Source organism: Thamnophis elegans, chromosome 5 (assembly GCF_009769535.1).
Source record: "Thamnophis elegans isolate rThaEle1 chromosome 5, rThaEle1.pri, whole genome shotgun sequence".
Taxonomy (NCBI): Eukaryota; Metazoa; Chordata; class Lepidosauria; order Squamata; family Colubridae; genus Thamnophis; species Thamnophis elegans.
In genome coordinates this window covers 21009652-21036611 of record NC_045545.1, presented here as the reverse complement: position 1 = coordinate 21036611, position 26960 = coordinate 21009652, and the positions used below count along the sequence as shown (strand labels likewise).

Genomic DNA, 26960 nt, shown 5'->3' with positions numbered 1-26960 from the left:
GCGTGGTTTAGGACCCAGAAAGCCTCGTCAGGCGGTACTTGTGCAGATCACTGGGAGACTCTAAAAGGGTCCAGTTTTAATTCTGCCTCTAATCTCTGCAAGAGCCGCGCTTCTCTCGCCGCTCAAGGTTGGATCGATCCTCGCCGTGGCTCTGGATTTTTCGCTCGCTGTTCCCGCCAGAAACTATGTCGCCGGTTCCTTTGCCATGGAAGCCGTAGGAGAAAAAGTGATTTCAGATGCTCGAGCCTGAGATCGCGGTATAAAGGACGTGGGGAGCAAAAAAATGAAGACGTTGATGGTAAGTCGGTGGATCCCCATATCACCAGGACCACCTGAAACGAGACCGTGAGATTCGGCGTGGGAATTGGCGGGCGTTCTCGGAGACTCTCCGCCAGGCTGGATTTGTGATTTCAGCCGGGGCTGGTGGGTGTGCTGCCGATGGGCATTTGGCAAAACCCGCAGGAAGAGACGAATAACTTTCCGTCGCTTGCCTTTCTTTGGGAAGCGGGGGCAGCGCAGCGTTGGTATTCTATAGGGCTGACGGGGAAGAAGAGTCCGGCTTGAAATGCAGGGATGTGGGTCGTCCTCGGTAATCCTAAGAGTGGCAAGGATAAGATTTTGGTCTTAAGAGCAGCGGTCTCCCACCTACCATTTAAGGCTATATATACATTTGTATTTATTCACGCCTTAATTTTGGAGAGAGAAGGCGGGTTGCAAATCCATAGATTCCAAACGCAAAGCCAAAATTGAGAGGTCGGCGGGGATGCCAAAGGAAAGGTGGGCGAGCCCCAAAGGGGTGTGTATAAAACACACACACACACACACCAAGAAGGGGGGGCTAAGAAGCAACGAGAGTAAAAAGGAGGAGAGGGCGACGCGTTGCAACCTCCAAGCGCACTTTTCGCGTTTTGCTTTGGAACTTGCAAAAAGGCTAATAAGCCTAGGCGCGCTGGGTCTTTCCGCCCCAATTTGCAAAAAACGAGACGAGCGAGCAACCTTCTTCCTCGCAGTCCCTCAGCTCTCTTTTATTTCGAATTTATCGGGAAATACATATATATTTTTAAGAAACAACCCTTCCAGAAGAAGTCCAAACTTCCACAGCCTGCGACCCGCTTCACCGAGGGGCGTGCACCGGGGTGTGTGCGCGCTCCCTTCGGCATCCTGAGGGGAAGAGAGAGAATGGCCGGTTCTCGCTGCCAATTCGGCCAAGAGTCCGCCCGGCCGTTTGCGGCATTGCCTAATTGCAAGGAGAAGCGGGGGTGGGGGGTGGGGGAACCGGCGGGAAATCAAGAGAGAGGCAGGCAGGCAGGCTTAAGGCGCCGCTGCGAGTCGCGCGAAGAAGAGCAGCGGGGAGAAGGGAGGCTGTGAAGCAACGTCGTGTAAGCTCCACGGGAGAGAGGAGAGCCCGGCGGCCGAGCAGCGTTACTTTGCTGCCGCCGCCGCAGTCCGCTGTGCTGTTGAGGTCTAGCGCTTTTCCCACCTCACTTGCCCACTTCTCGCCGGCTCAGCCCTGACCCGAGCTGTGCGCCTAGCGGGTTCTCAGCCTCTCTTTGCCCCTCCCTCCTTACAGCGCCATGGGCTGGCTGTGTCTTTAGCGCTCACCACCATGTGCACGAGCTTGTTGCTTATGTACGGCAGCATCGGGAGCGGAGGCAGCGGCGGTGGTGGCGGCAATGACGGTGCCAGCGGCAGAAGGGCCTTGAAAGAGCAAGTCCAGCAGCAAGTGGCGGCGACCATCCCCCTTCAGAACCCGGAGAACCAGCGGCCCTCGAGTACAGCCTTCCCGCGGCCTTTTCCCGGCCTCGCCGACCGTCTTTTGGAAGGCTACATCAGCGTCCTGGATCACAAGGTGAGCGCAGAGAAGCGGTGCCGCGGAGGGAGGCGCCAAGGCGGGTTGATTGACATTTGAGATTGAGCTCCTCTTTTGCCTCCCGCTTGTAAAGATGCGGGATCGAACAGTTTGAAGAAGAAGAAAAAAAGGAGGAAGATTGCAGGGAGACCGAAAGGTCAGAAAGGAAGGGTGCGTTAGGCACTCGGTTCTTTGCAGCGTGGCAATCTGGAGTGGAGGTTTCAAACGCGCCCTTGTCTTTTTGACATATTGGCTGATTAAACAGAGGTAGGATTGTGGGATGTTTTTAGCAGCCCAACTGTCTTTTCCTCTGCATTCTGGATAATTGCAATCTATAAGGAATAATGTTGGTTTCAACAGCAGGCTTGAGAGACTCTAAAGAGCAAGCTCTACATCTCTCCCACAGGTTGTTACAGACGAACATTTAATTTGATGGCAATGCTAGACTGGTTTCTGGTTAATTGACAAATAGTTTGCAGCTTGTTCTATTTCCTTGGAAATATTTGCCCTGCTCTAAAAGGTCAAGCCGCCACTCAGGCAGATCCTAAATTATCAAATAGATAAATTGCTTTGATCACACTGCTTTGCTGGAGTGGTTCTATAAAAAGAGGACAATTTTTAAAGGGCATCTCTTACTTTTATAAGCCAAAATAGAAAGTTTCTGCTTCTTGGAAAAATAACATCAGTGATGCTGATTTTTTTTAAAATTCTTTGGTAGATTTGATGCTGTCAGCATTCAAGGCATTAAAGAAAATATAATTTAAAGTTACATGTTTGTTTAAAAAATAAATTCATGGTGAGTGAGTATATGAAGTAGTTCTCTATGTATTATTCATGAAATAGTCATCACTGGGGAAAAAACTGGACACCTAGTCTAGTTCAGAAAACTTTTAAGATACATTTTTTATTTATTTTAGTTTATTTTGAAGAATTCAGAAACATGTTCTATTAGTACAGGGAGAGATGCTGAAAAAAGTTTTTTAAAAACAATTTATACCCTCTCTGTGCTTTAAAATAATTTTAAAAGTTCAAAAATAGGAAAGAATAATAAAACCTATACATTCATTACATTAATATATCTCTTGAAAGTAGCTGCATCCTAGTGCTAAGGCTCAGCAGAAACCTTGAACAATACATCTGCTTTTTTAAAAGTCAGTGGGTTCATGTTCTCTTCTTTCTATATTTCCTCTTCTGAATCATTTCAGAAGAATATATAACCAGACTATTTGCAGTGATGAAGTGTTTAGAAAGATGAATTTAACCAGTTGTATGCTGCTGCCAGAAAAACATCCGAAATACTTTCACGCCTTCTCCCTTCCGTCATTCCTCCTGAGTTCAGAGAAAGTCGAACCAGTATGGAATTCCCAACCAGTAAGAACTGCTTGTTCCAAGAAGTGTGTTTGTGGAATGTAGTATCAACACCTTTCTGCACGCTGTTTTTTTAAAAAAACAGGAATAGCGCATTCATTTGCAGATTGTTCATGTATTGTTTTAATTTTTGCTTAAAGAGGTGGAGTGTTTTCTGCTTAGAGTTGTCTACTGTTGGAATTAAAGATAAGTAAAAATCTCCAGGGATCAACTAGATACAAGGGCATATTATTATTATTATTATTATTATTATTATTATTATCATCATCATCATCATCATCATCATCATCTACAATATTATACCTATGACCAACCTAAGGATTTTTATATAATTTGTAATGATCAGTAAATGTTGCCCATGGAATAGTGATGCTAATTTAAATAGTTCTGTTTGTAATTTTAACTAGTATTCTTATTTAGTGATATCATGATGTTCTGTTGTGTTTTCTTTTCATTAGCTTTGTTTCTCTTGTGGGAGAGTGATGCTTTAATTATTGATTTCCTGTCATTCTATCTTTTCTTTTTTTAAATGATAAAATGTTGTTTAAAAAAACCAAAAACCCAATCCAATACTTAAATAGAAAGAAAGTCAGAAAATCTGTAGTTTGGAACTATTCGCCATTTCAGAAAAAAATAGTCTTAACTTCATTTTGCTTCTTTAGACAGTTTGGTGAGTAAATAAAATATTTGATGTCATTAATTCCATCCTCAATCACAGCCCAAATCAACAGGAACAATATGATTGGTAGAAACTACAAAAAAGTTCTTTTAATCAAAGAATACTTAAAAGATTTATAGAACTCATATTGTAGATTTTGTTAATAAATCAAATAACCTGGGATAAATTCTCAGAAAATATTGAAATTAAATGACACCAATCACAAAATAATTTAAATGCTTCATTCAAAGTTAGAGGAAAGAATAGTAATTCCAAATAAAAGAACTAGTCTAAAAAGTAATGGTTTGGAGACTATGTCTAACAAGCCTTACAAACAGAGGATATGGTGAACATTGCAGTGTTATGTCCAGTGGTGGGTTTCAAAAATGTTTCGAACCTCTTCTGTAGGTGTGGCCTGCTTTCTGGGTCCACTGGTGGAACCTCTTCTAACCAGTTCGGTAGATTTGACGAACCGGTTCTACCGAATAGGTGCGAACTGGTAGGAACCCACCTCTGGTTACATCCCAATTTAAGATGTTTTATTATTTACATTTATAGCTTCTTTGTCAAAGTACCACACATAATTTCTGTGAGTCATATTTCAAATATCAACAATTGTATCCATCTCTATAAGTTTGATCCAATGAAAACTGAATTGCTTTTTACCACAAAGAAGCCTCAGTGTGAGTAATTTAACAAAAATGAGGTCTGTATTGAAAAACACAAAGTGATGCTAATGATTTGCAAGTCTCTTATATAGAATTAATTTTAAAAGGAAATGTTAGTATTATTCCTTAAAGGAAAAACTCTTTTTATTCTAAATTAACTGCCATTTTTCCTCAGTCCAGATTTTCTACTTCTTTAATGAATCAGTATTTAAAGAACTTGCAGTAAAAACACTTTCCATTGAAATTGTTTTTGGGAAAGAAATCCTTCATATATAAATTAAGATAAGTATTATCAGTAGAGAGCATACTAACAAAAGTTCTGAGGGCTTAGATATATTCTTAAATACTTTCACTGAATAAGATAACCAGTATATAATATTTAATTAGAAAGCAATGTTATGTGTAGAAATAGTATTGTAATTAGGTGTGTGATGAAATGTTTGCAAATAGTTCATTCTTCCATAGTCTTCTATGGTATTGAAGAACACTGTTGGGTACATAATTATTTTGTGTAAATCAATGAGAGATATTACTAGTATTTGAGAACAAAGAATATAGTCTTTATTCTGTTCTATGGAGACCGATTTGTAACAGTTATAAAACAGAGTTTGAAAATCTATTGAGAATTGCTGCTTCATCTCTTTTCTGATACAAGATAAGTCCATTACTTAGCCAGTGATATAATATATCACCTATTCAGTTCAAGCTTTACATCAATTCAGTTTTACTCTGGAGGGTGAACATTTTCAAATATAGCAGAGGTGTTATACTATTGAGTATATTAATCCAATATTTGCTGGATAACAGATCTAGCTGGGGGACTTTTTTATTCAGGAAAAGCCAATTGAGATATATTTGTATGGGTTGTAGATCATTTTCTCAAACTTTTTCTAATCTGCTTACTATTGGTCCATTAATATATGTTTATGAGAAACAAATAGTTTTTCAAAGCGTTTTCTTAAATAGGAAAAAATCATTTCAAAGCACTTTAAAGAAGTAAGTAGTAAAACATTCCTTGCCTTCAGTTGGATGTAAAAGATGCAGCACAAAAGGAAAAGGATTTGGTACAAGGCAAACTAACCGTCCCAACAATGCTTTTTCTGAAAAACTGAAGAGGCTTCTTGGATTGGAAGTGAAATGTTTTCAAAGAAAAACAAAAAATCAAGACAGTCCTTTGGAAAAAGCTCTTTTGGGACAACCATGACCTGGATGAATGAGAATCTCCATAGACATGCGGCAGACTATGAAACAAACAAAACTTTATAAAGTTATGATATTGACGTAGTTACTTACCAAGCACATTTAAATTATATTAAAGTAACCAAAATACCTTTACAGTCCCCAAAGCATGTCAACCTTCGAGCACCACTTATGTTTGGAAATTTAAAGTTGAAAAATTCGGCATGCCTTGTGGAATGGCAAACTGCAATTTATTTTTTTAAAATATATAGATTTTATAGTTACCAACTGGAATAGAAACTTGAAGGAAAAGAATCAGATGTTACCTATGTGTTGTAATCAACAGAGCTGCCTACTTCCAAGTTTTCTGTGTATCTCTTAGAGCTACAAAGTATGAATTGCAATGGGAAAACTAAATTAGAATATATACTTCACTAAGCTGAAATCAGTAACTGATGGAGTGTTGTTGCTTCTTTGTTTCTTGGTAGTCAAGACTTCACCTAAGGGTAAGGTTTTTTGCATAGCTTTAAATATATATGTTACTAGATTTTTATCAGTCCCTTTTTATATATAGCTCCAAGGGTGTGAATATACCTCATACTCCTTCTTCCTATTTGCTCCACAATACCATTGCGAGCTGGGTTGGACTCAGAGACAATGACTGGCCCAAAATTACCTAGCTGACTTTCATGCCCAAGGCAAGACTAGAACTCACAGTCTCCTGGTTTTCTAACCTGGTGCATTACCAACGACACCAAACTGCCTCTTTAATAAAATAATAGGGCCACAAATTTGTTGTTTGTAGAAGCTGCAAATAAATTTTCTTTTGAGGGTCATTTGATACTGAATTGAATCAATTCTGTTTGGGCTAAGCTCATTTAGCTTAGAGTTTAAAATTAATTATTTTTAAAAGTAGGAAAATATCATTAATAAAGGTTGAATAATTTCAACCTACAATCAATTATAATAATTGTAACATATATGCTTAATTGTGGCAGCTTTGTAAATAGATTAGTGTCTATCTGCAAAGTAATTTTCCCTCCCTCTGTGGCTTCCCATGCACCCTGAAAATCTGTTACAGAAAGGTAGTAGCTCTCATGTATATGTATATTAGAGAAAAGAAGAGAGAAAATTAATTGCAGAAGCAGAATGGAATGGAAAACAGGATATTATCATACCTTGCTAGTTAATTTCATAGTTTAGCTGCTTAGCACTGGCTGTTAGACTATGGATTACTCACTGTTGTGTTCTAAATGGGCATGGAATTACTTAATCATGAGCCCTCTGCCAAATTCTTCATATGATGCAATTTTTAACAACATAACTGCTGACCGAATACAGGGAGCAACTAAGCATACAATTGCTTCCCTGCCTTTCCAAGTCCTAATGAATCACTGAGACCCTTCTGTTTTCATTTAAAATCTTAAACCATGTGACCACATGCTTTTTTTGTTCTCAGCAGGATTATTTCCATTATTTCTTTGAGCTGGAAAAATGGCATTGCTGGGTTCACTTCATTTACGTTTTTGTTTAAACTTTTCCTCTATATTAAGTAATAACATTCTGCCGGTATTAAAAAGAGATGGAACCAAGTTAGAAAATTGTACCTTTACCTGAATGCTAATTCTCATTTCATAGCAAAGCAGCTGTCAATCTAGACTTGGCTCCAACATTATCATCTATTTAAGTTCTTTATTCATTATTGGAATTATCAATATAAAAATATAATCTGTGTGTTCTGCATTTACAATTCCTGGTAATCATTTCCTATTCAGAATAATATCCGTAACATGACAGATTTTTTTATTTGAGTTATTTGAATGCAAAACAGAAATACTTTTCTTAGCAAGACGGTTGTTTTGAAGGTAACTTTAAACTTAAATGCCATTTTTAAAGATGGATGAGTAAGTGATAAAGTGTCACAATTAATTAAGTGTGTGATCACATCTCTCCAGTAGAAGTAGAGTCACTGGTAGCAGTCTATTGAACAAGCCTGTATGTACAATTCAAAGTCCAAGGCAGGGAATATGATCAAGGCAAGATGCCAGAATACATCATTTGACAGCAACAAGATGAAGTAGTAGTTCACATTAGTCTGATATAAGAGCAAGATCCCAGAGACTCTACATAATGTAGAACCAGTTCCCATATTTCATCTTGCTACTATGTGGAAGGAATTTCATATTATTCTCTTGTGGCTAGCCTGAAAAAGTCTACACTTTTTTCTCCAACAGCAATAACTTGTATGCATCTTGCTCCAGTCCTCCCCACTGTTTAATTGTATATTATTATTATACAATTGTATCACAGCAGCCAGTTGTTTCGCCGGATTTGGCATTGGTTACTAGTCGGGCCTCACCCAGGGGCCTAGGACGTCGTAACGTATTTTCGTAATATGCGTGCAGATCCAAGCAGTGCGGCTTTTTGCATTTGACTGATGGTGATTTCATCAATTTTTAACTGTTTTAAATGTAATTCCAGTGCTTTTGGAATAGCACCCAGTGTGCCATTTACCACTGGAATTACCCCTGCTGGTTTGTGCCATAGTTGTTGAACTTCGACTTTTAAGTCCTGGTATTTTGCGATTTTTTCATGTTCCTTCTCGGCGACCCTGCTATCCCCGGTATTGCGATGTCTATGATTGTGACCTTATTTTTCTCAACCAGTGTGATGTCTGGTGTATTATGTGCCAGTATTTTGTCCGTTTGTATACGGAAATCCCACAAGATCTTGACCATCTGATTTTCGGTGACTTTTTCAGGCTGATGTTCCCACCAGTTTGTTGCTTTTTTAATATTATAATTTTTGCACAAATTCCAATGGATCATTTGTGCTACTGAATTGTGCCACAATTTATATAATCAGTCTGCGCGATTTTTTTATAGCAGCTGAGTATGTGATCAACTATTTCATCAGCTTCTTTGCAAAGTCTGCATTTGGCATCATCAGAGGATTTTTCGATTTTGGCCTTAATGGCATTTGTGCGGATAGCTTGTTCTTGCGCAGCCAGGATTAGTGACTCTGTTTCTTTCTTTAATGTACCTGTTGTTAACCATAACCAAGTTTGTTCACTGTCCACTTTATCTTTTATTTTTTCCAGAAATTGGCCATGCAGTGCTTTGTTCTGCCAACTCTCCATTCTTGGTTTTATCACATCTTTTCTGTATTCTTGTTTCGTCTGTTGGGCCTTCAGTAGATTTTTGTTCTTTACTTCGATTAATAGATGTTCTTGACTTTCTTTTAAATAATCAGCCAATGCATGTTTTTCTTCTTCAACTGTTTGCTTCACTTGTAATAATCCTCTGCCACCTGATTTTCTGGGCAGGTACAGTCCATCAGTATCACCATGTGGATGTAAACTGTAGTGCATTGTCATTAGTTTCCTGGTTTTTCAGTCCAAAATGTCCAAATCAGCTTGTGTCCAGTTAACTATACCAGCTGTGTATCTTATAACTGGTATTGCCCAGGTATTTATGGCCTTGATTGTATTTCCACCATTCAATTTAGATTTCAAAATTTTCCTAACTCTGTTGGTGTACTCTCGCCTGACAATAGTTTTTAATTCTCCATGCTTGATGTTATCCAACTGCAGAATGCCTAAGTATTTGTAGGCTTCATTTTGTTGCATTTAATTAGTTGGCCATTGGGCATTTCAATTCCCTCACATGCAGTGATTTTGCCCCTTTTTATGGATACAGTGGCGCATTTTTCCATGCCAGACTGCATTGAAATATCGGTGCTGAATACTCGGACTATGTTTGTCAATGATTGGATTTCTATTTCTGACTTTCCATAGAGTTTCAAATCATCCATATATAGTAAATGCGAATTTTTTTCAGCTTCTTTGGCTGTTTGGTAGCCTAATTTCATTTTTTTTTAAAGATTACTGATAGTGATATTGCGATATTGAAGAGAAGAGGTGAAAGTGAATCACCCTGGAAAATTCCTCGCTTGATATTAACCATTCCGTAGATCTCATTCCCTACTGCCAACTCAGTTCTCCATTGTTTCATCGCCTTTTCAGTAAAGGATGTAATATTTTTGCTAATGCCAGTTGTTTCTAAGCATTTTATGATCCAACTATGTGGCAGTGAGTCAAATGCCTTTTTGTAATCAATCCAGACCATATTCAAGTTCGTTTTTCTGTACTTAAAATTTTCTAATATCATTTTATCAATTAGGAGCTGATCTTTTGTGCCCCTGCTTCTTCTTTTGTTGCCTTTTTGCTCTATTGGCAAGATGTTGTTTGTTTCCAAATAATCCATCATGTTATCTGCAATAATGCCTGTGAGTAATTTGAAGGTTGTTGGCAAGCATGTTATTGGTCTGTAGTTTTCAGGTGTTGTTCCTTTAGTTGCATCTTTCTGAATGAAGTATGTTTTTCCAGTTGTCAACCATTCATCAATTTGGCCCTTTTGTAAAATTTCATTCAGTTGCCTGGCCAATATTGCATGTAAACTGGTCAGATATTTGAGCCAGAAACCATGTAATTGGTCCTTTCCAGGTGATGTCCAATTCTTTACCTTTTTTACTCGATTTTTGACCATCTCAGTTATTTCTAATACTTGCATTTGTTTGTTGCCAATGTTTTTCTCAAAGTCATGTATCCACTTTGCTTCCTTATTGTAGTCCTTTGCATTTTCCCACAATTCTTTCCAGAATTCAACTGTGACCTGCTTTTCTGGTTTTTCATTTTTGGTGTCACCATTCACATTAAGACTTTGATAAAAACGCCGTTGGTCTGATCGAAATTGCTGATTTTGTTTATATTGGATGATTCGTGCCTCATATCTTTCAATTTTCTAGCTGTTGCTGTTATCTGCTGTTTTACAATCTCTACAGCTTCGTTGATGTTTCTTGTATCCAATCTATATCTTCTGATTAGCCGATCTATGATTTTGTTGTTTTTAAGCTGTTGCTCATGCATGTTCTTTAAGTTACTAGCATCTGCCCTTAATTTTTTGACTTTTTGTTCTAAACGGATTTTCCACTTTGGCTTTGATGCTTTCTCTGTTGTGTGACTAGGTACTTTGATTTTAATGCCTAGTTCATTAGTGACTATTACAGTTGCGCTGTACATTAACTGGTTCGTTTCCAAGATGGATCCCAATTCAATTGTTGAAAACACTGCATTAACCATTTTCATGATAGGGGCCAAAATTTTCTTAGGCACAGTTTTTAGTGATGGTAAACGTTGCCTTTCCTCATTAAGCAGAAAATGCTCCATGATCTTATCCTTCAATTCTTTTTGTTTTTGAGTTAGTTCATCAGTTGGTTCAGTGATAACTGGTTCTAGTGGTGGTGGTGTTATTTCTTCCCCGAGAGCTTCTTCTGGGAATTCTACTATAATGTCTTTAGTTGTGTCTTGAATATCAGTTATTTCCGCTTGTGATATTGTTTTTTTGGTTTTGCAATTTGCCTGAATTTCCTGAAGTTCAACTTCACTAAACACTTTATTCCGTATAATAAATCGCCTTTGATCTGCTAGTCGTTGTTCACTAACATTTGAATCTGGATATTGTTGTTTCCATAATTCATACATTCGCTTTAAATAACCTCTTTTTTCTGGCTCTGAGTTGTAGTAACAGGCCATTATGGCACGGTTTTCATCTGCACTATATTTTTGTCATTTTGTTGGCTGATTATTATTATACAATTGTATCACAGCGGCCAGTTGTTTCGCCGGATTTGGCATTGGTTACTAGTCGGGCCCCACCCAGGGGCCTAGGACGTCGTAACGTATTTTCGTAATATGCGTGCAGATCCAAGCAGTGCGCCTTTTTGCATTTGACTGATGGTGATTTTGTCAATTTTTAACTGTTTTAAATGTAATTCCAGTGCTTTTGGAATAGCACCCAGTGTGCCAATTACCACTGGAATTATCACTGCTGGTTTGTGCCATAGTCGTTGAATTTCGATTTTTAAGTCCTGGTATCTTGCGATTTTTTCATGTTCCTTCTCGGCGACCCTGCTATCACCTGGTATTGCGATGTCTATGATTGTGACTTTATTTTTCTCAACCAGTGTGATGTCTGGTGTATTATGCGCCAGTATTTTGTCGGTTTGTATACGGAAATCCCACAAGATCTTGACCATCTGATTTTCGGTGACTTTTTCAGGCTGATGTTCCCACCAGTTTGTTGCTGTTTTAATATTATAATTTTTGCACAAATTCCAATGGATCATTTGTGCTACTGAATTGTGCCGCAATTTATAGTCTGCGCGATTTTTTTACAGCAGCTAAGTATGTGATCAATAGTTTCATCAGCTTCTTTGCAAAGTCTGCATTTGGCATCATCAGAGGATTTTTCGATTTTGGCCTTAATGGCATTTGTGCGGATAGCTTGTTCTTGCGCAGCCAGGATTAGTGACTCTGTTTCTTTCTTTAATGTACCTGTTGTTAACCATAACCAAGTTTGTTCACTGTCCACTTTATCTTTTATTTTTTCCAGAAATTGGCCATGCAGTGCTTTGTTCTGCCAACTCTCCATTCTTGATTTTATCACATCTTTTCTGTATTCTTGTTTCGTCTGTTGGGCCTTCAGTAGATTTTTGTTCTTTACTTCGATTAATAGATGTTCTTGACTTTCTTTTAAATAATCAGCCAGTGCATGTTTTTCTTCTTCAACAGTTTGCTTCACTTGTAATAATCCTCTGCCACCTGATTTTCGGGGCAGGTAAAGTCTATCAGTATCAATAATCAGTCTATCTGATTATTATTATTATTATTATTATTATTATTATTATTATATTGTTTTTATGCTTACTGATTTAACATTTAACATTAGTAAACCACCACCTATCACCTTAATTGCCTCTAGATGATAGATGGTACACAGCTCTAATAAATAATAAAATAAAATAAATTGATGTCATTAGTTTAGTAATCCACACACACTAAGAGAATTACAGGCAATTAACCTCCAGGTACATCATACATCTGAGATAAAATGTAGATAAATTCATAAGTCATGGTATGGCTTACTCATATCTACCGATATGTCTTGGAACATCCTAATTATTGATAATGTACAGAGGGGGAAAATGGAGTAACAGCTAATCCTTGACTTACAGCCATACATTTAGTGACCATTCGAAATTACAATGGTACTGAAAAAAGTGACATTGTTTTTCACATTTATGACCATTGCATCATCCCAATAATCACATGGCCAAAATTGGGATGCTTGACAGCTGGCTTATATTTATGATGGTTGCGGTGTACCAAGGTCATGTGTAAGACCTGTGTATCAAACTAAGATAGGCTATATAATCATACATTAGGCATTTTAACCATTATGAGGCATTTATAGAGTTGACAATTTTTAAAAATATACCGTACATAGTCTCAATGTATGACCACAACTGAACCCAAAATTTATGTTGCTAAGTGAGACATTTGTTAAGTGAGTTTTATCCCATTTTACAACTTTTCTTGCCACTTTTGTTAAGTGAATCATTGCAATTGTTAAATTAGTAACGTGGTTGATAAATGAATCTGGCTTCCCCACTGACTTTGCTTGTCAGAAGGTAGCAAAAGATACTCACGTAATCCTGGGACATTGCGATCATCATAAATATGACCCAGTTGTCAAGCATTCAAATGTAAATTACATTATTTTGGGGATGGTGTGATGGTCATAAATTGTGAAAAGTGGTTGTAAACAACTTTTTTTCAGTGCTGTTGTAACTTTGAACAGGCACTAACAGACACTTTTGCTCTTAACATGTTTTTCATGTTAGCCTAAGTTTAATTCATGTACAAGTGGTGGCATGATTCTCATGAAACCAAGACAAAGTACTCATTTAACTCTTAATTAGTATAATCAACTCAGCTGAGCTTAGGTGCTGATATAAGCTAATGTGGCAGCACAAAGGTCATTCTCAAAGTGAGGCTGATTATTATATAATCTGCCTATGATTCTTTTTGATGTTTCCCCTTATTGCTTCAAGGTTGATTTAATTAATTATGTATTAAATCATATGTATTAAATCATTTAATAAGTATTTTAAATCTGTTTCTTTGTTACTCCATCTTCCAGGATGGAATAAAGTTGTATGCAACAGTCAAAGTTAAAACAGTAATGTAGTAACATTACAACCTAAATGCACACAAAATTTAAAAAGTCAAAATAATAGTAAAACCCTTTAGAAGTCATTGAAAGGATTTTTATGAAAACTTAGTAGAAATGGAATCTAGGAGCCATGGTGGTGCAATGGTTAGAATGGAGTTTTTAGGATAACTCTGCCCACTGCTAGGATTTTGATCCTGACCAGCTCAAAGTTAACTCAACCTTCCATCCTTCCAAGGTCGGTAATGTGAAGACCCAGAATGTTGGGGGCAATATGCTGACTCTGTAAACCACTTAGAGAGGGCTATAAAGCACTGTGAAGTGGTATATAAATGTAAATGCTATTGCTATCTAAGTCTATCTTGGGGATTTTTTTTACAAAGTCATTTCACAAAGAGCTGCTTCAAAAGCTGTGTTTTTTGTATCTACCAATCTGAAATTTTCTTTGGTGGAACATAAAACCATATCTTCAAAGATAGTCTTATATTGGCAGCGGGCTCACTTCTTTCAGATATCCTGGCTCAAGACATTTAGCATTTATAAATCCAACCATTTTAGGGAATTTTAGAACATATGTTCTTGGTATTTTAGCACGCTGGTTGGTGTGCTTAAGAAGTATTAATTTTGAAGAGAAAAAAATTGATTAAAATGTTATAATCAGTCTTGAAATATATTTGACCATTATTTAATCTCTTGCCTTGCACATAGCAATTGATTTTATTTATTTATACAATTTATAAATCACTTTAGTCCATATGGACACTAGATGGTGTCAATCAACATTCAGAGAAGCAGGAAACAACACCAGGTAAACAATTAAAAAAAAGTCTACCGTATATACTCGAGTATAGGCCGACCCGAATATAAGCCGAGGCACCCAATTTTACCACAAAAAACTGGAAAAGTTATTGACTCGAGTATAAGCCTAGGGTGGGAAATGCAGCAGCTACTGGTAAATTTCAAAAATAAAAATAGATACCAATAATGTTTTTGAATATTTATTTCAAAGAAAAACAGTAAACTAGCGGTGTATTCAATGAAATACTTCACTCACCTCATGATGCTGATGTCCCGCTGTGATGATGATGTCCCGTGCAGCCGCGGGAGCGATGTCCCGCCTCATGACACACGGCACACTGATTCCTATCATTGGATCACTGTACCAGAGGAGGTGGGACATCGCTATGTGGCTGCTTGCCATAACAAGGAGGAGGTGGGACATCGTTGCAGAGCGGCAGGAGGGGGAGGAAGGGGAATCGTAAGACAGCCCTGCATTACATTAGAACGTGAGGAGGGGGGATGGTGCGGTGCGCGCTGCGCGGCAAACTGACACAGAGGGAGGGGAAACTCACAGGGGCACTGGGCCATTCACGAGTGTCACCCAGCGGCATGGCCCCGCCCCTTTTTCTCCTCCATTTCGGGCAAATTTTTCACTGACTCGAGTATAAGCCGAGGCGGCTTTTTTCAGCCCAAAAAGTGGGCTGAAAAACTAGGCTTATACTCGAGTATATACAGTAATAAAAGGCCATCAGGGAAGAAAGCCCAACCAAAATTGACAGGGCAAATAGCAAACTTCATTCTCCCAAATATTGCCAATATTATTAATATAGTAATCAGCAGGAAAACAACAAAGCTAAGGTAACAACTAAAGTCCAGCCATTCAAACCTGAGTTCCATATATTTTCTATTGATGGGTCAGATGTTTAGGTTTCATTTGTTGAGATTGTGGAGTTGTGAGAACTAATTAAAAATGCATCATATTGTATCAAATCATAAGAAAAAATTAGGAGAGGTGATCAGGGTTTGTTTTTTATCTCCTTTTAGATAATCAATATAAAAAAACTAATAACCAAATATATACAGTACTGTGTGTCTGTGTGTTGTAATAATGAAGTGGGAATTTTTTTACTTATGGTTAGTGGTTTTTGGAAACACTAATGAAAAAAATACTAAAAACACGATTATGAAATAAGTTACTTAGTAGAAATGGTGTGATAAATTGAGAGGATATTGGTTCAAAGCTTTCAGATTTGATTTGCTTGCTCTGGCCAAGTAAACCCCTGTACAAATGTGTTGTAATGCATGTTAGATTTATTACAGCTTTAGTACCCATAAAATAAATATTTTGTAACATCTGTACTTTGCCTTATATTAAATTTGAATAAATTTTGCCCTTTGATTATAGGAAGGTCGAAGCAGATGAAACAGTTATAATAATACTACTTAGCATATTAATCCTTGTAGCTTTCTCTTAGGGAAAATTGCATTCAACCCTGAAGAGCTGAGGAACATGTTTTATATACATATATGTGTGTGTGTCTGTGTGTGTATGTATATAAATGTGTGTGTGTGTGTGTGTGTGTGTGTATTTATTTATCAGATCAGATGTGTGTGTGTGTGTGTGTGTGTGTGTATCAGACCTGCACAACGATCTGGAGTAATTTTGGATCACTCCTCTTCACAAAACTGTTTCCGTGTAGCAAACACTGAAAGCGGCGGTGGTGAGACCCCTCCTGAAGAAGCCATCTTTGGATCCAGCTATCCTTAATAATTATCGTCCAGTCTCCAACCTCCCCTTTCTGGGGAAGGTTGTTGAGAAGGTGGTGGCCTTCCAGCTCCAGCGGTCCTTGGAGGAAGCAAACTATCTAGACCCCTTCCAGTCAGGCTTCAGACCCGGTTACAGCACAGAAACCGCTTTGGTCGCATTGATCGATGATCTCTGGAGGGCCAGAGATGGAGGACATTCCTCCATCCTGGTTCTCCTCGACCTCTCAGCGGCTTTCGATACCATCGACCATGGTATCCTTCTGCGACGACTGCGGGAGGTGGGAGTGGGAGGCGCCGTGTTGCGGTGGTTCTCCTCCTACCTCTCGGACAGGTCGCAGTCGGTGTTAGTGGGGGGGCAGAGATCGTCCCCTAGGCCCCTAACTTATGGGGTGCCTCAGGGCTCGGTCTTATCCCCCCTACTATTCAACATCTACATGAAACCGCTGGGTGAGATCATTCGCAGGCACGGGATTAGATACCATCAATATGCGGACGATACTCAACTGTATCTGTCCGCCCCGTGCCAACTCAATGAAGCGGCAGACGTGATGAACCGCGGCCTCGAAGCTGTTATGGACTGGATGAGGGTTAACAAGCTCGTGCTCAACCCAGAAAAGACCGAGTGGCTGTTGTGTTTCCCTCCCAGAGATTCGACCAATATTCCATCACTCAGGCTGGGGGGTCAAATTCTACACCCCTCAGAGAGGGTTCGCAACTTGGGAGTCCTCCTGGACTCACAGCTATCGTTTGACCACCATTTAATGGCTGTGACCAGGGGGGCATTCGCCCAGGTTCGCCTGGTGCGCCAGTTGCGACCCTACCTGAATCGGGAGGCTCTCACAACAGTCACCCGGGCCCTTGTGACCTCTAGGCTGGAATACTGCAACGTGCTCTACATGGGGCTGCCCTTGAAGAGCATCCGGCGACTTCAGCTAGTACAGAATGCGGCCGCGCGAGTGATTGTGGGTGCACCTCGGTTCACCCGCATAACACCTATCCTCCGCGAGCTGCGCTGGCTACCTGTCGATCTCCGGATGCGCTTCAAGGTGCTATTAGTCACCCATAAAGCCCTACATGGCAGTGGATCTGGATACTTGAGAGACCGCCTTCTGCCAATTACATCCCTGCGACCAATAAGATCACATAGATTAGGCCTCCTCCGTATCCCATCGGCCAGCCAGTGTCGGCTGGCAACTACAAGGAGGAGGGCCTTCTCAGTAGTAGCCCCGACCCTTTGGAACGAGCTCCCCGTGAGATTCGTACCCTCTCCACCGTCCAGGCCTTCCGCACAGCCTTGAAGAACTGGCTCGCCCGTCAGGCCTGGGGACAAGGATAGTTCCCCTCCCGAATGATGAATGTATGTTGTTTATTATTTTATTATATGTCTTATCTTAATGTCTGTATCTCCCCTTCCCCGATTTTATGTGAGCCGCCCTGAGTCCCCTCAGGGAAAAGGGCGGCCTACAAATATTAATAAAATCTCTAAAAATCTCTAAAAAATATTCTTGGGATGTCTGGTGTGAATCGCTCTCTTAAGTTCATGCCACAGCATTTCAATTGGGTTGAGGTCAGGACTCTGTCTGGGCCAGAGGGCGTATTCTGTGCGTATTTTGTTGAAGCCATTTTTGTGTTGACTTACTTGTATGCTTTGGGTCATTGTCCTGTTGCATCACCCATCCTCTGCGGAGCTTCAGTTGGCGGACAGATGGTCGTACGTTTTCCTGCAAAATGTCTTAAACTCTGGAATTCATTTTTCCATCAATGACAACAATACGTCCAGGCCCTGAGGCAGCAAAGCAGCCCCAAACCATGATGCTCCCTCCGCCATGTGGGATGAGGTTTTGATGTTAGTGTGCTGTGCCTTTTGTTCTCCACACATAGTGTTGTATGTTTTTCCCAAAGATCTCAATTTTGGCTTCATCTGTCCACAGTATATTTTGCTAGTAATGCTGTGGAACATCCAGGTGCTCTTTTGCAAACTTCAAACGTGCTGCAATATTTTTTTTGGACAGCAATGGCTTCCTCCATGGTGTCCTCCCATGTACTCCATTCTTGTTTAATGTTTTCCTTATTGTAGCTGTGTCAACAAAAATAGTATGTGCCAGAGATTTCTGTAGGTCTTTAGCTGACACTCTAGGATTCTTCTTTACCTCATGAGCATTCTGCGCTGTGCTCTTGCAGTCATTTTTACAGGACGACCACACCTAGGGAGAGTAGCAATATTGCTAAACGTTCTCCATTTGTAGACAGTCTGTCTTACTGTGGACACATGAACATCAAGGCTTTTGGAGATACTTTTGTAACCCTTTCCAGCTTCATGCAAGTCAACAATTCTTGATCATAGGTCTTCTGAGAGCTCTTTTCTGCGAGGCATGGTTCACATCAGATAGTGCTTCTTGAAACCAGTAAACCCACAACAGGTGTGTATTTTTAAAGGGCAGAACATCTGTCAGCAACACAACCAATATCACACTGATTGGAGTCAAGGTTGGCTCACTCCTGGCTCCAATTAGCTCTTGGAGATGTTATTAGGCTAGGGGCTCACATACTTTTTCCTCCCTGCACTGTGAATGTTTACATGTTATGTGCAATTAAACCATGGCAACATCTAATGTTTGTGTACTATTATTTTCAGCAAACTGTGTTTTTCTATTGTCACTTAGATGAAATTTGAGCACATTTTATGACCAATTCATGCAAAACTCCACATAATCCCAAGGGGATTCACACACACACACACACACACACACACACACACACACACCTATATCTATATATCTATATAATACATAAGTAAAACGTTGGAAGTTATTGTGATTGGGAAATTGTTTAGTGATAAAGTATCCTGCCAGAAAGGACAGGAATGTTCCAGAGATGGGATTTGTTTTCATTAAACATTCTCTTTACGGTTCTTCAAATAGTGACAAATAGAAACACAATAAAGTTCTATTTTTTACAGTTTCTCAGGGGCTTATGTGATTTATTCACCATAGAAGAACACTAATTATATAGGACTATTTTAATTATAGACCTCACAAATGTAAATATCTTGTCTAATCTTTTGGAGTCTCCAAGAATGTTTAGATTATTAAGATTATTAGATCAAGTATACCACAGCTCCAATGGCAAAAATGGTAAGTCTTCCCTTTTGCACAGGGGAATTTCAAGAAAATGGATCAAAGATCTCAGATTCCCTAGTGAGTCTCCTTATCTGAAAATGGAATACTTGCTGAAACTCTTGTGGATGTAATCACAATCATTTTTTAATTAATACTATAATGTGAGCTATGAAAAATTTGTTCTTTGGTTTTACTTATTTCCAGTTTTGTTTGCTTAGAAAGAAGTCCTACCCCAATTAGTTTATATACTTTATCAGCGTGAATTGATAAATTAACTGATAATAAACATTTCAATATGATACAAGAAGAACTGGTCTTTAACTATGCCATTATATTTTCTCCTTTCCACAGCTGCATCTGTATCTTAACTGAAAATCACTGTTTAAAAAATAATTCATATTTTTATTTACTCTTGTCAACATTATCTTTTTTATGTAAGCTAAATGTCCTTTACTAGCAAACTTTGCAAAGCAGTATACAAACATGTGCAATATTTATATCCCATGCTTTAGATCTTTTTATAAGCAATGCTTTTGCTAGGTTTTGAAAGTTCAAATGTTATATTGGATTTATTAAAATTACTCTCCATTCAGTAATAACATATGTAAGCTATTTCATTTGCCTTAAGGATGAATTTAAGTTTCTTTTTCAAGTATGTTACTATCGTATGAATGTTAATTTTCTAGTGTGATGTCATTTACTTGCTGACATCTTAGTTCAAGCATGATGTAAGTAGAAATAAATTAAATAAACACACTCCTCATTTTACGTTGCCTTTTGAAGATTTTTGGAGCTTGGGTTAGGGAAACAAAACATGCCATTCTGTTTCTAGGCTGCTTGGCACCATCTTGGAAGTAACCACCTTTTTCCAAGCAATCATAATTCAATGCAGCTGCTTAGAAAATGGCAGCTACTTCCAGAATTGTGCTAGGAGGCCCAGTAATGGAGTGGTCCAGTAATGGAATAGTAGTCCTCCTTCACTAACTGGAACTCTGGAGATCTTCAACAGAGAAGAGAAGAAAAGGGCCTGGTGGCGTGGGGAGCAGGCACAAGACTTGCAGGGACATGGTGGAGGGAACAGAGGTGAGATAGGCAGGGGGAAGCTGCAGTGTCCCTATGGTCAATCATAAGGGCAAATGATCGCAGAGCACTGTTGTAGCCATAACTCTGGGACTGGGTTGTAAGTAGCTTTTGGGAGGTTGCATCATGACTTCAATAGCTGTTAAGTGACTGATCATAAATTGAGGACTACTCAGGGGTGAAATTCAGCAGGTTCTGACAGGTTCTGGAGAACTGGTAGCAGAAATTTTGAGTAGTTTGGAGAATTGGCAAATACTACCTCTGGCTGGCCCAAGAGTGGGGTGGGAATGGAGATTTTGCAGTATCCTTCCCCTGCCACGCCCACCAAGCCACGCCCACAGAACCAGTAGTAAAAATGTTTGAATTTTACCTCTGGGACTACTGTATGTTAAAATATTAGCAAGCTCCTTATTTTAGAATGATAGAAATACTTTGTATGGGGTGTTACATACTGAGTTGAGGTTAAACTTTTGTTTTCTAAACTTAACTGCTGTAGATACAATGTAGTGATATGAAAAGCTTGCCTTTTAAATTCAGGCATGCTGCATATTGAAGGATCAAGTGGATAAATAATTTACAATTTTCATACCCAATAAATTACCTTTGAATTGGGAATAGAGTTGGCTCATTAGAGTAAAAGAAATTTTGAAAACAAGAATGGGCAAGGGATGCAAATGGCTGCAGACCTACAACATGAATGTCTTCGAATATTCACTTTTATTACAATAAAATTCCTCTCTCTAGTCCTCCCTCAACTCCCAGATAAAAATTCACATAAAATTCACATACTTTCTTCAGTCCTCAAAGACTCTTAAAAAAAAAACCCTGGTTTTAACAAGCCCCCTGGATCTTACAGTGATTTGATCAATCTTTCCTCTAGATCAAGTGTAGGAAATTAATTTTCCAAAGGGGCCACATGAGAAATTGGGATTACTGTGGAGGGGTGAACCAATAGGATTGTGAAGGTGCATAGGCAGGCACACACACATGGAAGAAAAAACAGTTGCCTTCAAAATGAAAGCAACACAATCGTATTGCGTGCATGGCATGCACTTACTTCCATTTGATTTTTAATTTCCGATTGACCTAATGGAGGCAGGATGGGCCAGATATGGCGCAGGGGCTGTAAAATGCCCAGGTCTGCTCTAGATTTAAACTATCCTTGACAAGGAGCTTCAACAAAGAATGCTGTCTTTTTAACCCACTCCTGCCAAATGTCTTTGATATGTGGGAATTTCAGCATGCACTCTTTTGTACACATTGGGTAGGCACTTTCTCAAAGCTGCCTAGGGCCCACACCCTGTAAATTATAATGTGATCCTTGGATTGTGTCCCCCAAAAAATCTGTACTAAGAAATGTACAATAGCAGCATAATATGGCCCAAATTTTCCCAGTAAGCAAACAAGCCACTCCATTTATACAAGTTGAAATTTCAAGATGGCCTTCAAGGCCAGCCCACATAGAATGAATGATAGTAGTCCAGCTCTAAGGTGACAAAACATAAATGTCCTCCTGTATTGGGGAACTAATTAATTCATGTAGCTGATGAGTAATCACTTATCTTATGAATAATCAAGAGTTTGCTAAAATATAATTTCCAATGGTTTTTTTTATCATCGATTATGTTAAATGGAGATTCTAGGGAACAAAGTCTGGTGATATCCGGGAGCTAGGTTAATATATGGTCTCTATATTAAAACAGAGAAAGTTGTTCAGAATAAATTTGCAATAAGTATCTTGCATTTGCTTTATTTGCTTTCTAGGATGAATGGTTACTTTCTGTCAGGTTTGGCCTTTCATTATGGCAATAGTACACAGCTGTAGCACAAAGTGACTAGAGTCGGTATCATGATCTGCTACTCAGGGATTTTAGAATCCCAGCATTTAAATACTTTAAACAACTGCTGAGTTGAACTCCAGAGATTTACTAAAAGGTCAATGCTTTTCCTCATAAGCCAGCGACCTTTCTTTTTAATTATCTTTGTGGATTGCTGCATTCTTGGTGTTAATAGAACTTACTAATCAAGAATCCCAAACTGGAAAGCCTGGGGTAGAATTGACAGATTCGCTAGATGTGTAGTAAATACAAAGAAAGAAAAAGCAGTGTTGGCATTATTGTCATATAAACATCATAAACATTTCCTAGAAATACAGAACAGTGCATAATATTGTGTTATAGATATAATCTGTGCTCCTAAATATTACATAGATATTGCTTCATGCTGCTCCAAACTTGTAAACAGAACACTTCATACAGTATGTACTGTAAAACTGGATTATTTCTTGGAAGTTATGTTTTTATCTAACTAGCCCTAAGGATTCTGAGGATAGCATAAGTATTTTTACAGTACATACATATAAATAATCTTTAGGGGATACTAAGAGCAGAATTTAGGTTATTTGGTCAATGTAAATTTCATAAAATAATTAATTCCTACCCACCCCAGTTCAAGTGTTTGGCTGGATTGTGTAGGAGCAGATGTTTTGGGTAAAGAGAGATTTGCCAATTGCTTATCTTTCATCTATGCCATTGACTTCATGGTTCATGTATTAAAAGCAATGACTCAAAAGATGCTGCTGCTTTAATGAACTGAATCGGAGAGCTTTCTCTGTTTCTGGATAGATTGGTTTGGGAAATAACTCCATATCATATAGTTATTAAAGCATAGGAGTCTTGTCAGCCACAAAACAGAACAGAGTGTCTGGACTTCAGTTACAGTTGATATGCTGTTTTTAGGGAATTACTTACTGGGCATGAAATGGAAAATTATTTATAGCTTGAAAATAGTTTGTTTTTTTTAACTTGAAGGAAATCATTGCATCCTGAACTTTTTGGAATTAATCATGCTTTGGTAGGTCCAAACCCAAAAAATTGACTTTCATACTGACCTGGAATGAAATTATGAAATGTGTAGGCAAGCCCAGTGCATGTTGCCTCTGCTCTTCTATATGATATGAAATATCTCAGCATAACTCACCATGCTCCTCCAACCCTCTGATTTGTCTTTCCCTTCCTATCAGCTTCTGCTGATGTCCATATGATAAAAGAGGAAACAGCCAATTATTATGGTCCGTCAGTCAGATGTTCATACTGGATTTGGTATTTTTATTCATCCATGAAGTCCTTCCCAATATATTTGGGATAGCCAGAGGTTGTTTAAATATTATTATTTGTTTACAACAATGTGAAGTCAAACCTACCAGTTCTTTAGCTGATTGTTGGCGAGGTGGTGCACTGGTTAAATGCAGCACTGCAGGCTACTTCAGCTGACTGCAGTTCTGCAGTTCGGCTGTTCAAATCTCACCGGCTCAGGGTTGACTCAGCCTTCCATCCTTCCGAGATGGGTAAAATGATGACCCGGATTGTTGTTGGGGGCAATATGCTGACTCTGTAAACTGCTTAGAGAGGGCTGAAAGCCCTATGAAGCGGTATATAAGTCTACCTGCTATTGCTATTGCTATTGCTATTCATACACATTGAGTTCTTCCCAAGGATGACATAATGTATTGACATAGTATATGTTCAGATCCATTATGGCCTTTTGCAATGGACAGATGGAAATTTTGTTAATGTGCAGATTTTCTAATTACTGTCCAAATTTTTTTGCTATGGCAACCAGTGTGCCAATAACCACAGGGGCTACCATAGCTACTCTATGCCATAATCTTTCAGTTTCAGTTTTCAGATCTTGATATTTTGTGATCTTCTATTTTGATCATTGTCTTCTATTGTACTATGCTCTGGTGCTGCTGGTTATCAATGTTCCACACTTACTTTTTTTAAGCCACAGTTAATTTTGATATGTTATGGGCCAAGATTTTAACAGTTTGTTTTTGGAAAACCAACAATATTTTAACTTGCTCATTTGTGACTATATGTTCCCACCAATTTTTCATAATACTGTCATAATTTTTATAGATGTTCTGGTGAATTGTTTTGGTGACTATGTTGTATTGTTTTTTATAATCAGTTTGTGTGGTCTTCTTATACCAGTTTCTTTTTTTAATGTTCTTTTTGTAAGCCACTGTCAGATTTTATCTTTATCAAGTTTATTATTATGGTTCATCGTACAGTTAGCCAGATGCTAAGACAGGATTTAGCATTGTGTTCCACCTAATTATCGTTGAGTTTATAAGCTGTCCAACTCCAGTAGGCTCAATGGAATCGGGTGCACATGGCTGAACTATGAAGCCTTTTCTAGAGATATTGCCCACACAGGTTAACTCTTGCTTTTTCATTTTTTATTATCTCTCCACATCACTGTTAACATCATAGGCACATTTAAGTTTCATTTTTCAAGTCTTAAGATTAAATCCAAATAAATAACATTCCTAAGGGGATTGTTGAAAAATATGGGAAATGGAATACTATCAGGACCTTTGTCTTATGGGAAATCTAACAGCTCCTACTGAGTTTTTATTTCCCTGTCTTAAGCAATTTGCTCAAACATTCCTTTAAATTCTCAGTAGGGACTTGTCTCTGCTGGGCCAGTATTTAATGTAAGACAAAGCTCTGTCAAAGTAAAGTTTGTGATAAAGAGTTGCTATTTCTAAAATAAACAGTCTTTACCTTATTGTAGTTGACAAGAACTGTTGAATCCTAGTCGTGATCCATTGTTATTCAAATTAAATAATTGAGGGATATTTGAGTTGTTTCAGTGTTCAAATTTTGTTCATGTTGAACATTAAATATGAAGGACTTGGTTTAGATATACTGTTTTATTTATCAATCAATGAACTGTTTATTACATGTGTCTACCTGGAAGTAAATCCCCTTGAAGATGATTGGACTTACAGTAGCTAATTAACATAGAGATTCAGCCTTAGTGTTTGGACATAGCAGAAAAAACATTCAGAGTATATTTCACAACCTGGGCTTAATTATTTGTGTGTCTTTGTATTTGTAAAAGCAATACATGCTTAGTTTTCCTGTAGATATGGTGAGAGGGGCTACAGCTGGGTTTAGTCACAGCCTGATTGGTCCAGAGACTGAGGGAATTTTCTTAAAGTATCCATCCTTCCCTATTGGCTTCCAGTTTCTTCTCATACTTTGATCCAAGCACTAGTTTGGCTATTGAATTTATTGGAATTATCCTTATTCTGATTCAATTAATTGAATATTCTAAATTTAAAAATTTGGATTGCTGGCCATAGAGTCTGCCTTGTCAGATCTCATAAGGGGGTAGGAGTGACCTGGTCTCCTACCTCTGGGCCTGGGGATGCTCTGCCCAGGGCCACCAAAATGGTGGAAGTCAGAGGCACAGGCCTTGGAAAAAACGTTCGCCAGGGCCGAGAAGCAGGCCAGAACGTTTGGGCCTCATTTGATCTGTAGGTCCCGATCACCCATAAGGCCCTCTTCTGCTCAATCGGCTTCCCCTAGAGAATTCAGTCCGTCCTTTCCCTCGGCCTCCCCCGCTAGATCTTGGGGTTACGCCAGGCACAGGGGTTCCCCTTCCCCATCTCTCTCCTCTGGATCAGTTAGGTATGCCCCTGCAGACCCTTTGGAAGGAACTTCAAGAATGCTCCACTCTTCCCATAGGTTGGCTCCACGGGGCCCAAGTCCGGCCTATCAGGACTTTGAGGACCTGGAGCATCTCCCTGAGGGGATTAAGAGCCTTATTTCTGCAGCCATCTCTAGGGGCATTGCCCAGCGGGACAGAAGTTCCCATTCTTCTAGATCCCAGGGCGGTCTTGCCCGTCAGCAGAACAGGGTTCCTTCTCCTTCTATGGTTAGTGAGGGCTCCATCCTGGGGGAAGAAAATCTCCAGGACATGGGGTTTTGTGAGGATGAGGATGCGGCACCTTCCGACCCTCCCTCCTCTTCGGGCCTTTTTGCTCTAGCCATGTTTAAGATCTTACTGAACAAGGCCAGGAAAACCACCAAGATAGGGCCTGGGGATCCCACGGTCCCTCCTCCCAGGGACCTGGATATGGCTATGTTTTCCAACACGGCTATCAACAAGGAGGAGATCCCTGCTCCCCCCTTGTTCATGGAGGTCCTGACCAACCAGTGGGCCCGGCCTTCCAACGAGGTGGCGCAGTGGTTAACCAGTGGGCCCGGCCTTTCGCCAACGAGGTGGCGCAGTGGTTAAATGCAGCACTGCAGGCTACTTCAGCTGACTGCAGTTCTGCAGTTCGGCTGTTCAAATCTCACCGGCTCAGGGTTGACTCAGCCTTCCATCCTTCCGAGGTGGGTAAAATGAGGACCCGGATTGTTGTTGGGGGCAATATGCTGACTCTGTAAACTGCTTAGAGAGGGCTGAAAGCCCTATGAAGCGGTATATAAGTCTAACTGCTATTGCTATTGCTATTTTCCAACTCAGGGAGTAACAACCGCCGCTTCTACAATGTGGAGCAGGTCTTTGCCCAGGCCATTCAATTGCCTACTATCGACACCCCGGTGGCCACCCTGGTGTCCT

At 39.3% G+C, this 26960-nt stretch overlaps 1 protein-coding gene across 1 annotated transcript in view; it reads left to right on the top strand.

The window, feature by feature from the left end:
• The first annotated feature begins 283 nt into the window (after nucleotides 1–283).
• The window catches only part of ST6GALNAC5 (ST6 N-acetylgalactosaminide alpha-2,6-sialyltransferase 5), an 88854-nt gene continuing 62177 nt past the window's right edge, over nucleotides 284–26960 (top strand). The window contains exons 1-2 of the mRNA XM_032219061.1: nucleotides 284–298; nucleotides 1571–1849. Coding sequence (XP_032074952.1) covers nucleotides 284–298; nucleotides 1571–1849 — 294 coding nt within the window. The remainder of the gene's footprint in view (nucleotides 299–1570; nucleotides 1850–26960) is intronic.